At 50.9% G+C, this 12,097-nt stretch overlaps 1 protein-coding gene across 1 annotated transcript; it reads left to right on the top strand.

Moving 5' to 3' along the window:
• The first annotated feature begins 322 nt into the window (after positions 1 to 322).
• Positions 323 to 2,409, top strand: TMEM107 (transmembrane protein 107). The gene is made up of 5 exons (XM_080827209.1): positions 323 to 554; positions 736 to 803; positions 917 to 1,017; positions 1,786 to 1,882; positions 2,133 to 2,409. The coding sequence occupies exons 1-5, from the start codon at positions 468 to 470 to the stop codon at positions 2,200 to 2,202; spliced, it is 423 nt and encodes a 140-aa protein (XP_080683335.1). The 5' UTR covers positions 323 to 467; the 3' UTR covers positions 2,203 to 2,409.
• The last annotated feature ends 9,688 nt before the right edge of the window (positions 2,410 to 12,097 follow it).

Genomic DNA, 12,097 nt, shown 5'->3' with positions numbered 1-12,097 from the left:
GGACAAGGCAGGGGCATCCACGTCTCCGCGTTCCGTTCCCGCGCCTGCGGCGGCCCAGGGCGGTGGGGAGCACGGGGAGGCGGAGGAGGGAGAGAGTGTCCCAGCCTTAGGACCGGCGCGACGGGGACAGCGGTGTCTGGAGAGCCCCTCGGGCCTCGGGACCTCCCAGGCCAAGCGGCGGGACCGAGGGCCGCGCCGCGCCCCTCGCGGCCACCGGCGACTCGCTCCACGGAGGAAGGCCGCCGCCGCTCGAAGTGCCTGCCCTCGCGAGATTTCGCGAGATCTGGCCGCCGCGCCCGCGGACGCGGTTGCCAAGGCAACTGGGAGGCGCCAGCGCAAGCGGGAAGGTGGCGGCGGTCGAATTTTTGCGTGCGGGCGGGCGAGACTTGAGGAGTGGCCCTTCCTGAGCTTTCAGGCCCGCGGAGCGCGGCCTCCGCCGCAGTCGGTACCCCTGCCCCCGCGGGACCATGGGCAGGATCTCGGGGCTCGTGCCCTCTCGCTTCCTGACGCTCCTAGCGCATCTGGTGGTCGTCATCACCTTGTTCTGGTCCCGGGTAAGACCCACGGCTACCGCCTGCCGCCCCCCAACTCCATTCCCACCCTGGGGTGCTCCCAGCCTCTCGGCGCCACTTCCCCAGGACCTTACGTGGGCGGGTCCTCCCGTCCCCCTCTGACGCCGGTGCTGCCCCGCAGCCCGCCCCTCTTTCACTTTCTTCGCTCTGCTCTGCTCCCCAGGACAGCAACATCCAGGCCTGCCTGCCTCTCAGGTTCACCCCGGAGGAGTACGAGAAGCAGGACATTCAGTGAGCGCTGGGGGGGGGGGGGGGGCAGGGTGGTCAGAATTCAGCGGTAGCGGGAGTGGAGGGGTCTTCGAAGAAGTCCAGGAGGCCTGAGCCAGCCCCCTTCCTCTCTGCAGGCTGGTGGTAGCGCTCTCTGTCACCCTCGGCCTCTTTGCAGTGGAGCTGGCGGGTTTCTTCTCGGGAGTTTCCATGTTCAACAGCACCCAGAGCCTCATCTGTATCCTTTTACGCCCATTTACGGCCCATTTCCATCTCCACTCCCTCCAGCCACCTAACTCGGCCTTTCTGGCGCCGTGGCGTGTGCTCTGGCCGGGGCAAACAGCCTCTCCAGTTCAGAGATCTTCTTAGGCAATGTGGAAGATTTAATACAACCTTCAGTCGTTTGTTAAGCTCCCACCATGCACCAGGCACTGAAGATCCCAAATGGGAGTAAAATACAGTTTTCCACCTTGAGGAAGAGGCAGATGTTTAGACATTCTGTAACCCAGTGTGAGCAGCTCTGGGCTACAGGAGTGTGTAAAGATAGGAAGAGGCACTATGGAAACTCGGAAGAGACAGCTAAATAAATGAATAAGAGAGAGAGAGATGAACAAGATGGACCGGGGAAGGCTCTTGACACTTGAATTGAAGCTGGGAAGACCAGGCTGCTGCCTGGTGATTTCCAGCAGTGTGTCAAGTCACTGTGAGTATTCTCATGTGCCTGGGGTAGATGGGGCGCCTACTCCTGGACCCGAAGGATCCAGGTTAGCCCCTAGACACTGGGTTGGGGTAGCCTGGGATCCCAGCCGTGCAGGCCCAGCCCTGGTCTGTACTCACATGGCTGTTCTAGAACTCAGAAGTCAGGGCTGCAGGCTCTGGCCTTCGCAGTGTGGTGCGGGAGCAAGGGGTGACACTGAGTGCAGACGCCGATCCCAGCAATGGCCTTTTGTGGCTCATCACCACCTATTGAACCAAAGGCTTTCCTTGACTCTGGTGCATTCCCAAGCCATTGGGGCTCACTGTAGTGCGTCCGTGGCCCTGTCCTTTTTCATATTCGAGCGTTGGGAGTGCACCACGTACTGGTACATTTTTGTCTTCTGCAGGTATGGTGGCCGCCCATGTTTGGGATGGGGGAGGAAGGTTTACTCAGTCCGAAGGTTTCCCCCATGCAGGCCTTTCCTCCATGGTGTGGGAGGATATAGCAGATCCACTCAACCTGCTGTAGTCTCTTGAAGAACCCCCTCTCCTGCACTTTAGGGGTGGAGTCTCTGGTTTGGGGATTTGGGGTTTTTTGTTTGTTTGTTTGTTTGTTTTTTTGGAAGGATCCTTGAACCCATCCCCTTCTGTCCGCAGTGCCCTCCCCACTATCACCGAAATAGCATTGTTCATCAGCGTCTTTGGGCTGAAAAAGAAACCTTTCTGATATGTTCATGCCGGGAGGATAGGATTGAAGGTTGGAGGAGCAAGGGACAACTCACCATTCCTGGAAGAAGAAAGGACATCTTCAGCCCTCCACAGTAACACTGCATTTGGTGGCGGATGTCATTTTTCCTGTTAGGGTAATTATCACTCGAGTCTGGGATGATCAGCGTTTTATTCAGTGCTTTGTAATAAAATATATTTTAGAGTGAAATCAAGACTTAAAAGAAACGTTTAGGGGAGGATTGGGGTGGCCAAACTACTAAGGGAACGCAGGGCTTTTTTGCAGCCTTGCAGACCGTCAGATCCTAAGTTTCGCTTTTATTTTGGTTATTACGGTAGCGTCTAGCGGCAGGAAGTAGGCGGGGATATGTAAATAATAAGTGCTGTCTGCTGTTTGGGTGCCAAGCTCCTGAGTGGAGCATCCTGGGAGGGATTCGTTTATTATTATTATTATCAGGTTTTTTTGCAGCCAAAGGTCGGGGGTGGGGGGAATGTCTTTAGTAACTGCAAATACATGTAGCAATAGAAATGGGAGCGCCTAGATAAGTTCAGGTTGCTGGGGTCCGCGCGTTATTTACTCACCCTCGCCGAAAGCGGCCTCCTTTGCCTTGAGTAAGGAATGGGGAGAAAAGTTGTTTTATCGTCAGGTAGGATAATCCTTACCTGTTCCTCCTCCGGGAGGGCAGATCGGAACATGATGATTGGAGCTCGCATGATGCGTGATTAGCGTCTCTGCGTGGCCGGGACTTGCAACACCCCGGCCGCTCCTGTCTGATTCTGCCTGGCGATCCCGCCTTTTAGTCGGTTGAAATGGGAAGAATTTGGTTATCAGTGATGGACCAGGCAGGTTTTTTTTGTTTTTTTTTTTTTCCGAGGCTTTATGTCCGTCAATGACGGGGGGAGGAGTCTTTTGCGCACGTCAGGATGCGGTCTTCCTAGATTTGTAGTAAACCACTGTTCTTGTGGCTACTACTTGGTGGCTCGCCCTTTCCCTCTCGCCATGGAGGAAAGGGCCATCGGCTCCGGAAAGTGGGCACGGCTTCCCCGGGGGTGGCGTCAGGGGTCTGGTGAGAACCCGCAGCTCTGTCCGCTCGCACGCGGCTGGGACGTGTTCAGAGGGAGTTTGGAAACAGTTGGGCCTAGTGCGGACGCGCTAGCAGAGTCTGAAGGGCTGTCCTGTCCCACGACGAGTGTTCGCGAGGTCCAGTTTCCTCGTGCAGGTCGGTGTTATGTGCGGGAAGGTTCTCTGTCCTAAATGACGGAGCCCAGGCCATCCTAAATAATAAGCAATAATAAGCAAAGGCGTCCAAGGTGATGCCTCACACACATGGAACCAGCCTTTCCCTCCGCGCCTGTCCCCTCAGGCAGCCTTTCATCTTGAGCGTTTATTCGCTACTTAACTGAGCACCTAACTGCATGCAAAGGCACTGTGGTAGGCACTGCGGGAGTCGTGCTGAACATGATCCCTGCTCAGCCTCAGCCATCCTGTGGCTCCTGGAGTCCGGCGGTGTGGCTGGAGCAGAGGCGGGGGTGGGGGGTAGACTATGCTGGAGGCAAGGAAGGTGGACATTGCGGGTCGTGCTTGCAGGCTAGTCAGGAAGGTCACATCCCGCGGCATTCTGGCTGTCGCCCGCACCCACGGATGGGGTTCGCTGATTGCTGAAAGCGGACTTTTTGTTTTGCAGAAACACTGCGGGCTAGTTGCGCCACAGCTATTATCAGAAATCATGTAAACTCCACAGATGAATTATATTTAAAAACAGGTGTAAAAAAAAAAAAATCCCAGAGGTAATATATGCAAAACTCATTACTTCCTGATTTTTTCTGTTTCTTTTTTTAGTTTGTAGGAATTTTTTTTATTTTTACTGAGTATAGTTGACACACAGTGTTCCATTAGTTTCCTGATTATTTTCCACGTTTTACTGTTATGTGCTCTGGAGCTCATTTACATATATTGTGTCTGTATAGTGGCGGTGCTGTATAAGGATGGGCCAGTATGTGTGTTTCTTTTCCCAACTCATAGAGACATCAAGTTGATATTTTGAATTTGGCCCCGGTAGGAGTATTTACACCCCAGAAATTGGCGAATGCTACATATGGGGCTTCGTTGGCTGTCTAGATTTAAGAAGGTGATGGAGAAAATGTTAATAGTGCAGGTTAAATTGAAAAATGTCACACCTGTCACATTGTGAATGGCACACAAAATGAAATTCCCCCCAGAAGTTGCAAACTATTGTCAGATTCAGCAAAGAAGTTCGTCAAGTCATTGAGGAACGAGTGAAGTCTTCACACATCCCCGGTGTTTCATTTTCCTCTTACTCAAAAATGTGAATTAAAATATCAACCAACATTCGTACTGGAGATACCTTGGAGTTGGGACACAACTCGGCGGTCTATGTAGTCATGAATACAAGAGTGGAATTTACAATTAAGAATATTGTATGTTTGGGGCGCCTGGGTGGCTCAGTGAATTAAGCATCTGCCTTCGGCTCAGGTCATGATCTCAGGGTCCTGGGATCGAGCCCCATGTCCGGCTCTCTGCTCAGCAGGGAGCCTGCTTCCCCCCTCTCTGCCTGCCTCTCTGCCTACTTGTGACCTCTTTCTCTGTCAAATAAATAAATAAAATCTTAAAAAAAAAAAAAAAAAAAGAAGAGGGTTGTATTTAAAAAAAAAAAAAAAGAAAAAGAATATTGTATGTTTGGGGCGCCTGGGTGGCTCAGTGGGTTGAAGCCTCTGCCTTCCGCTCAGGTCATGATCCCAGGGTCCTGGGATTGAGCCCCGCATCGGGCTCCCTGCTCGACAGGGAGCCTGCTTCCTCCTCTCTCTGCCTGCCTCTCTGCCTACTTGTGATCGCTCGCGCGCTCTCTCTCTCTCTGTCAAATAAATAAATAAATCTTTAAAAAGAAAAAAAGAATATTGTATGTTTTATTATTTGTAAGTTCTGTGTTATACATCCTTTGAATCAGTAAGATTTATAATAAACTTATGTATATACATAAACACTATTTTTGGAGAACTGGCGGTGGTGGATTGGTTTTTTTTGTGTGTGTGTGTGTTTTTTTAAGATTTTACTTACTATTTTTGTGAATTTACCAGCTCATCAACCAGGATATGCCAGTCACAGAAGACAAATTCTGCTTGATTCTACTCATATGAGGTACCAAAGGTAAGCAGAGTCGTAGAGACAGAACATAAATGGTGGCTGCCAGGGGCTGAGGGGGTAGGGATGAGGAGTTGTTGACAGGGTAAAGCCTTTTAGCTTTGCAGGATGAAAAGAATTCTGGGGATTGGTTGTAAAACAGCATGAATGTACTTATTACTGAATTGTACACTTAAAAATGGCAAAGATGGTGAAGTTTATGTTGTGTATTTCTGACAGTTTAAAAATTAAGTAGATGAGGGGCGCCTGGGTGGCTCAGTGGGTTAAGGCCTCTGCTTTCAGCTCAGGTCATGATCCCAGAGTCCTGGGATCGAGCCCCGCATCGGGCTCTCTGCTCAGCGGGGAGCCTGCTCCCCACCCCCCCGCCTGCCTCTCTGCCTACTTGTGATCTCTGTCAAATAAATAAATAAAATCTTAAAAAAAAAAAAAATTGAGTAGCCATCTGGGGAAAAATAGGGATTGATACCTTACACCACTATTACAAAATAGATCAAAGGTGACAGTGTAAAAAAAATACAAGCATAAAAGAACTGAAAGAAAACTTGGCATTTTTAACCTTTTATCTTGACTAATTTCAGACCTACAGAAAAGTCACAAAATTGTTCAGATCTCCTGTATAACCTTCACCCAGCTCCTCCGAATGTGAGCATCTCACGTGGCCACGTCATGATTAGGGAAACCAGGAAATTAGTGGTCATGCCATGCTATGACCTCATCCACAGCTCTGATTGCAATAGCTTTCCTCCTCATTCCCCTTTTCTGCCTCAGCCTCTAAGTCAGGATTTCACATCACATTTACTTGTCACTCTTAGGCTTTTCAACCTGAGACCCTCCCTCGGTTCCTCCTTTTTCTGCCTTTCACCATAGGAGAAATGCAAATCATGTTTTAACTTGTAACGCCCAAATAATTTCATGAAAGAATTGAAGAGGGCGTGGGTTTAGGGAAAACAGGCCTCACCTCTTTGTTGGTGGGAGTGAAAATGGGTGACACACGGAGCCCAATTTGGCAATAGCCACAAAAATCAAAAACATTTGAAACCACAAATCCTCATACCCTTTTGACCTAGGATTTTTTTTTTTTTTTTAAGATTTTATTTATTTGACAGAGAGATCACAAGTACTCAGAGAGACAGGCAGAGGGAGAGGAGGGGAAGCAGGCTCCTTACTGAGCAGAGCCCAATGCAGGGCTCGATCCCAGGACCCTGGGAACGTGACCTGAGCAGAAGGCAGGGGCTTAACCCACTGAACCACCCAGGCACCCCTGACCTAGGACTTTCACAACTAGGAGCTAGCTCTGCCTTTTTGCATGTAGGTGCGATGTGAACATGAAGATTATTCTTCACAGCTTTGCTTGAGTTTGCAAATTATGTCTGTCACCAGGAGATTGGTGAAATTATATTACAGTGTAATACTCAGCAACCAGGAAAAACTGACTCTCGAAGAGGGGTCCTTTCCCTCCCCGGCTCAGTGGGAGGATCCTGGGACTCTCGATCTCAGGGTCATGACTTGGAGACCCACATGGGGTACAGAGTTTACTTAAAAAACTTAAAAATAAAACCCGATCTCCATGGGTTAAGTGACAAAAGGACCTTGTGGCATGCATCCTATGGTTTGCTTCCATCCGTGTAAAAAGAGGAAACCATGCACCATGCCCGTGTCTGGAAGGAGGCCTGAGGTAACTGGGAAGACTAGTGTTGAGGGAGATTTTCTCCAGGGGCTCTTGTGAACTTTGCAGACTCTTGAGGCACACACACTATTTAAAAAGACAAAACTATAACATTTTTGAAGAATGGGAGCCCACAGCTGCTCATGTTCCCTGTTTGGAAACCAAGCTAAGTCAGAGTCCAGCAAAGCTTAGCAAGGAGAAACAGATTCCCGATGACGTCACGGGAATGCCTGCGTCCTGCTCTTTCCGGTCAGCCTGCAGCGCAAGAGCCCTCACATTCTCCTCCTTGGTTGAAATCGGCTTGAGCTGTGTTGGCAAGTGTCTTGACTGTTACTTCCATGAAAGACTGCGATGTCTTGGGTGGTTGTGCTTCCCCTCCTCCCCCCAGCTTTACTGAGGTCTAACTGACAAACACACTGCATTTTGATGATCTTTCTTGGGTATTCCTGTGGCTCCTGGTGTCAGCACAGGAGAACGAAAGAGGGCTTGTTTCACCAATGAGGAACAGGAGGCCCAAAGAGAAGGCCACTAGATGCAAATGGAGAGCTGGGGCGAGAACCCGAGTCTGGCCATCAGGCCAACTCCATTGACTCAATCAGTCCTCACTGAGGGGCGCCTGGTGAGCTCAATCCATAGAGCATCCAAAGCTTGATCTGGGGGCTGGGAGTTCGAGCCTCATGTTGGGTGTGAGATTACTTAAAATAAATAAATACATAAAGCCAACAGGCCTTTGTTCAGCAACTTCTACCTGCTAGGCTCTGGACATGGTGTATGAGATGGAGGGGAAATTAGCATGTGGCCCCTTCAGTCTGGAGCCCCCTGCACCCCCCGGCACACACAGAGGGACCTGTAAACCCCAGTGAGTCTCTCATGCGTAGAGGGTTGCAGAGTCAGGATTTGGGACCAGGAGACGTCCCAGGTCCAGAAGACCGTGATCTGCTTACGTCTTGTCTTACCCACAGCGCGCTCTGGCACCTGACTTTCCCACCACGCACGCGCACACTGCTCTGCTGGGACAGGAGCTGGCCAGTCCAAACGGGGCTGTCCTCGTGGGAACCGTGGGCACACAGGCCCTGCCTGAACCCATTCACCCCAAACAGGTGCCTAGGCGCTCCCCATTTGCAGTCCGCTTGCCTGCTGTGCTGGGTCAGCTTTTACAACACCCTCGGCTGAAACCGTAGTTCCTTGTCGTTCATTACTCATTCACTGGCCTTGTTTCTGGCACTGTGCTTGGCGCTGGGGCAGGGAGAACGGGTTAAAAAGGTACCACTTTATGTATATATGTATGTTTTATACGAAAAGCTCTTTTCTTTTTTTTGTCAGAGAAAGAGCACAAGCAGGGGGAGCAGGCAGAGGGAGAAGCAGGATCCCCAGGAGCAGGGAGACCGATGCAGGACTCCATCGATCCCAGGACTGAGCCCCCCAGGCGCCCTTACACAAACAACAACAACAACACACAAACACACAAACCAAGCTCTTTAAAGGGGTATTCTATGTGTTAAAGAAACTTAACAAAGATTCCATCAAGGCATTTCTCTGAGCTCAGTTTCCCCAAATGTAAGATCAAGACAGGACCACCCCCACAGGACTGTCCTGAGTTGGTTGATCATGGGGACTACTTACAATGGCCTTCCTAAGAGCACCGTTAGAGGAGCAAAAGAATTGGAAACAACCTCAAAGCCAGTGCTGAAGGAGTAAATGGTGGTGCTTTCTGGCTAAATACGGAAGACCAACCACGAGCATTTGTCCTCCCTCCCTTCCAGAACGGAAGTAACGGGAGAGGAGTCAAAGACTGATAGGTACATCGACAAGGACCAAGAGACCAGAGAGACAGCAGCGGCTGAGGACAGGTTGCAGGGCAAGCAAGGGCAGGGTGAGTCCCGATGTGACATCCGGAGATTCTAAAGGTCACCGGATCCCCCGTCAAGGCCTGGCTGAACCTGGGGGGGTGGGGGCGACAGTGGTGGCTGAGATCCCAGATTCAAAGTGTTGAAACCCTTCGAGCTCCCTCCCCTCTCCCCTCTGAGTCGCACACACCATCCCCCACATCCCGATTTTCAGGGAGGCTTTGAACTTGGGGACAGCAGGAGCAGTAGACCCGAGGCTTGAGGCTACAAGCAGGAGCCCCTACCTGCTCCAGATTCTCCCCCCTCCACACACGGAGAGGGTGGGGAGGGGGAATGGAGAATAGGCTTCTCTCAGAAAACTGAACAGCCCCAGAGAAAGCCTGCCACCTATCAACATTTTGGAATCCCAGTGAAAAGGCATTCACTGTCCTGCAGGAAAGCCAAGAGTCAATAAATCCTCACACACACACACACACACACACACACACACACACACCCCTTCCAATCAGCCTCTTGGCAGCTCCCTATTAAAGCCAGGGACCAGGGGCACCTGGGTGGCTCAGTGGGTTAAAGCCTCTGCCTTCAGCTCGGGTCATGAGGGTCATGATCCCAGGGTCCTGGATCCCGGGGATCTAGCCCCACATCGGGCTCTCCGCTCAGCGGGGAGCCTGCCTCCTCCTCTCTCTCTGCCTGCCTCTCTGTCTACTTGTGATCTCTCTCTCTCAAATAAAAAAATAAAATCTTAAAAAAAATTTAAAAAAAATAAAGCCAGGGACCAGCAGACATTTGAGGGAGGCCTGCAAAATGAGAAAGAGAATCCTCCCATATGTTAAAAAAGCAAAAAAAAAAACAAAACAAAACCCCAAACCAAAAAAAAAAAAAAAAAAATCCCAAACTGGAAGGGGTCGCCTGGGTGCTTAGCCAGTTAAGCATCCAACTCTTGGTTTTAGCTCAGGTCATGATCTCATGGTCCTGAGATCGAGCCCCAGGTTGGGACCACTCCCGAAGATTCTGACTCTCTCTCCCTACGCCCGCTCATATTCTCTCTGTCTCAAAAACAGTAAAAATAAAGATGAACTGGAAGAGACAGAGATAGTTACGGGCTGGAGGGGGAGGGCACAAGAAAAAAAAAAACACCCTATAATTGGAAAGCTAAAAAAAAAAGGAAGGGGCTTAATGCATATAGTCTGTGTGCGTTTGTGTTTTTATTTTTTATTTTTTTAAAAAGATTTTATTTATTTGACAGAGATCACAAGTAGGCAGAGAGGCAGGCAGAGAGAGGAGGAAAGAGGCTCCCCGCTGAGCAGAGAGTCCGATGCCAATGCTGAAGGCAGAGGCTTAACCCACTGAGCCACCCAGTCGCCCCTGATTTATTATTTTGCAAGGAGAATACAGCCACATTAGTGCGTAATTAAATGGAGCGTATCAGAAATCCATGTGAAGGGGGCACCTGGGTGGCTCAGTGGGTTAAAGCCTCTGCCTTCAGCTCGGGTCATGATCCCAGGGTCCTGGGATAGAGTCCCACATCGGGCTCTCTGCTCAGCGGGGAGCCTGCTTCCTCCTCTCTCTGCCTGCCTCTCTGCCTACTTGTGATCTGTCTGTCAAATAAATAAATAAAATCTAAAAAAAAAAAAAAAAAAAAAAAAGAAATCCATGTGAAGCCCCTAGCTCAAGGTAGGCTCCTGGGAGTTTCCTTTCCCTCCAGGAGTCCAGGGCTGGACAGGCCGCCCCCATGCCTTCCAGAACTGGGGGGGAAGGGGGGAGTGCTCAGTCAGAGGTCGCAGAGGTCACAGGCTTGATAGCTGATTGGGATAGAGGTGGGGCGAGCCCCTGGGTCCCTGTTCCTGGCAGCATTGCCAAGGGCACTCTCCTTCTACTCCTAATTAGAAGGCCTTGTCCTTACAAGCATTGAGGGACACACAAGGTTTCTGAAATTAATTACCATGTGGTGAGGTTTTCACTCATGGAACAAGTTCATGAGTCAGTGTGGGAATGACCCACCCCCAGTCCCATCCTAACATCTAAGTCCGGTGTCGTTAGAAGACGAAGACAGGAGAGAAGACATTCACTAAAGTTCTTCTCCTGGGCCGCCTGTCAGTCACCAGAGGTGCTTGTTAGAAATGAACTTGGGCCCCGCGCACATCTTTTCCATGAGCCTTGGCAGTGGGATCCAGAGATTTGGCCTCCGAAGCCCAAAGCAGGCAAATGCGGAAGCCACCGTCTCAGTCTGCAAAGATAATGCTCTATTTTTCTTTACTTCAACTTCTATTTTGGGTCTTCATTCTACTGCTTGCAGAAAACATTCCCTTATCCATTTCCAGGTGAATTCCGTCATCCCACGCCATCCCCTTCTCCTGACTCCACCACTGATCTAAATTTGAGGAGTCCCTTAGCACCGTGACTTAGGGGAGTTGGCAGGGAGAGTCCTCCCTCTGATATAAATCCTCCCAGGTCCCCACGTCCATGGATCAGACATGGCCTCATTTCTACCCTCCTGCTGCTGCCTCCAGGACCCAAGAGCCCTTGCCAGCTTTCCGAATCACACTCCGTGGCCTTGACTCCCCAGGTGTATTCTGGGTTATGTCCCTCCCATGTTCTCTGGACTCAGCCATTGGGGGAGATGAAGCTCACTCCGAAAACAAGGTCTAACATCTTGGCTGGCCCTCCACCAGCCTCTCTCCAGCTAGTGCGGGGTAGCAGGGGCCGGTGGGGGTGGGACGTCTGCATCTGCCGGTGTGTAACTACTTCCCCATCTTAGACCCAGACACTGCAGCTTTTGAACCTAAAAGCGTGGAATTTGGCATCTTTGTTCTCTGGCTAGAAAACAGAGTAGCCTCAGGGCCAAAAAACAAAAGCTAGCACCCCACGGTGCCATCTGGGCCCCCAGGCAAGCCGCTCTTTTCTCCCTTTTCACAGAGGCTGAGCCAGTGCACAAGGACCCGAGAGGTGGCTCCTCCTTGGAGGGGGAGGGAGCTGAGACTCTATCTTAGATCTGCTGAGTCCCCACACCCAACACAAGCTCCGTGTTCACTCACCTCCCCCAGACAGCTGGGAAATGACACCTCTGGTGACAGAGCCAGTCCCCCAGGCTTCTGCCAGGAGGGGGTGGGGCGCTGCATAGGGCAGGCTCTCACACCAGAGGCCCTGGGAAGCCTGGGTGGGGGAGGGAAGAAACTGGCTCTTCTTTGTCTCAGACACCAAGGCCACCCGTCTTCCTCTGCTC

This window comes from Martes martes (genome assembly GCF_963455335.1).
Source record: "Martes martes genome assembly, chromosome: 16".
NCBI classification, from domain to species: Eukaryota; Metazoa; Chordata; class Mammalia; order Carnivora; family Mustelidae; genus Martes; species Martes martes.
The sequence above is the reverse complement of the archived record's forward strand: the minus strand, read 5'-3'. Positions and strand labels throughout refer to the sequence as shown.

Coding starts and splice junctions, on each gene's coding strand:
- TMEM107 (XM_080827209.1), top strand. CDS start 468: ATGGGCAGGATCTCGGGGCTCGTGCCCTCTCGCTTCCTGACGCTCCTA. Junction 555..735: donor TCACCTTGTTCTGGTCCCGG/GTAAGACCCACG, acceptor TCTGCTCCCCAG/GACAGCAACATCCAGGCCTG. Junction 1,883..2,132: donor TACATTTTTGTCTTCTGCAG/GTATGGTGGCCG, acceptor TTCTGTCCGCAG/TGCCCTCCCCACTATCACCG.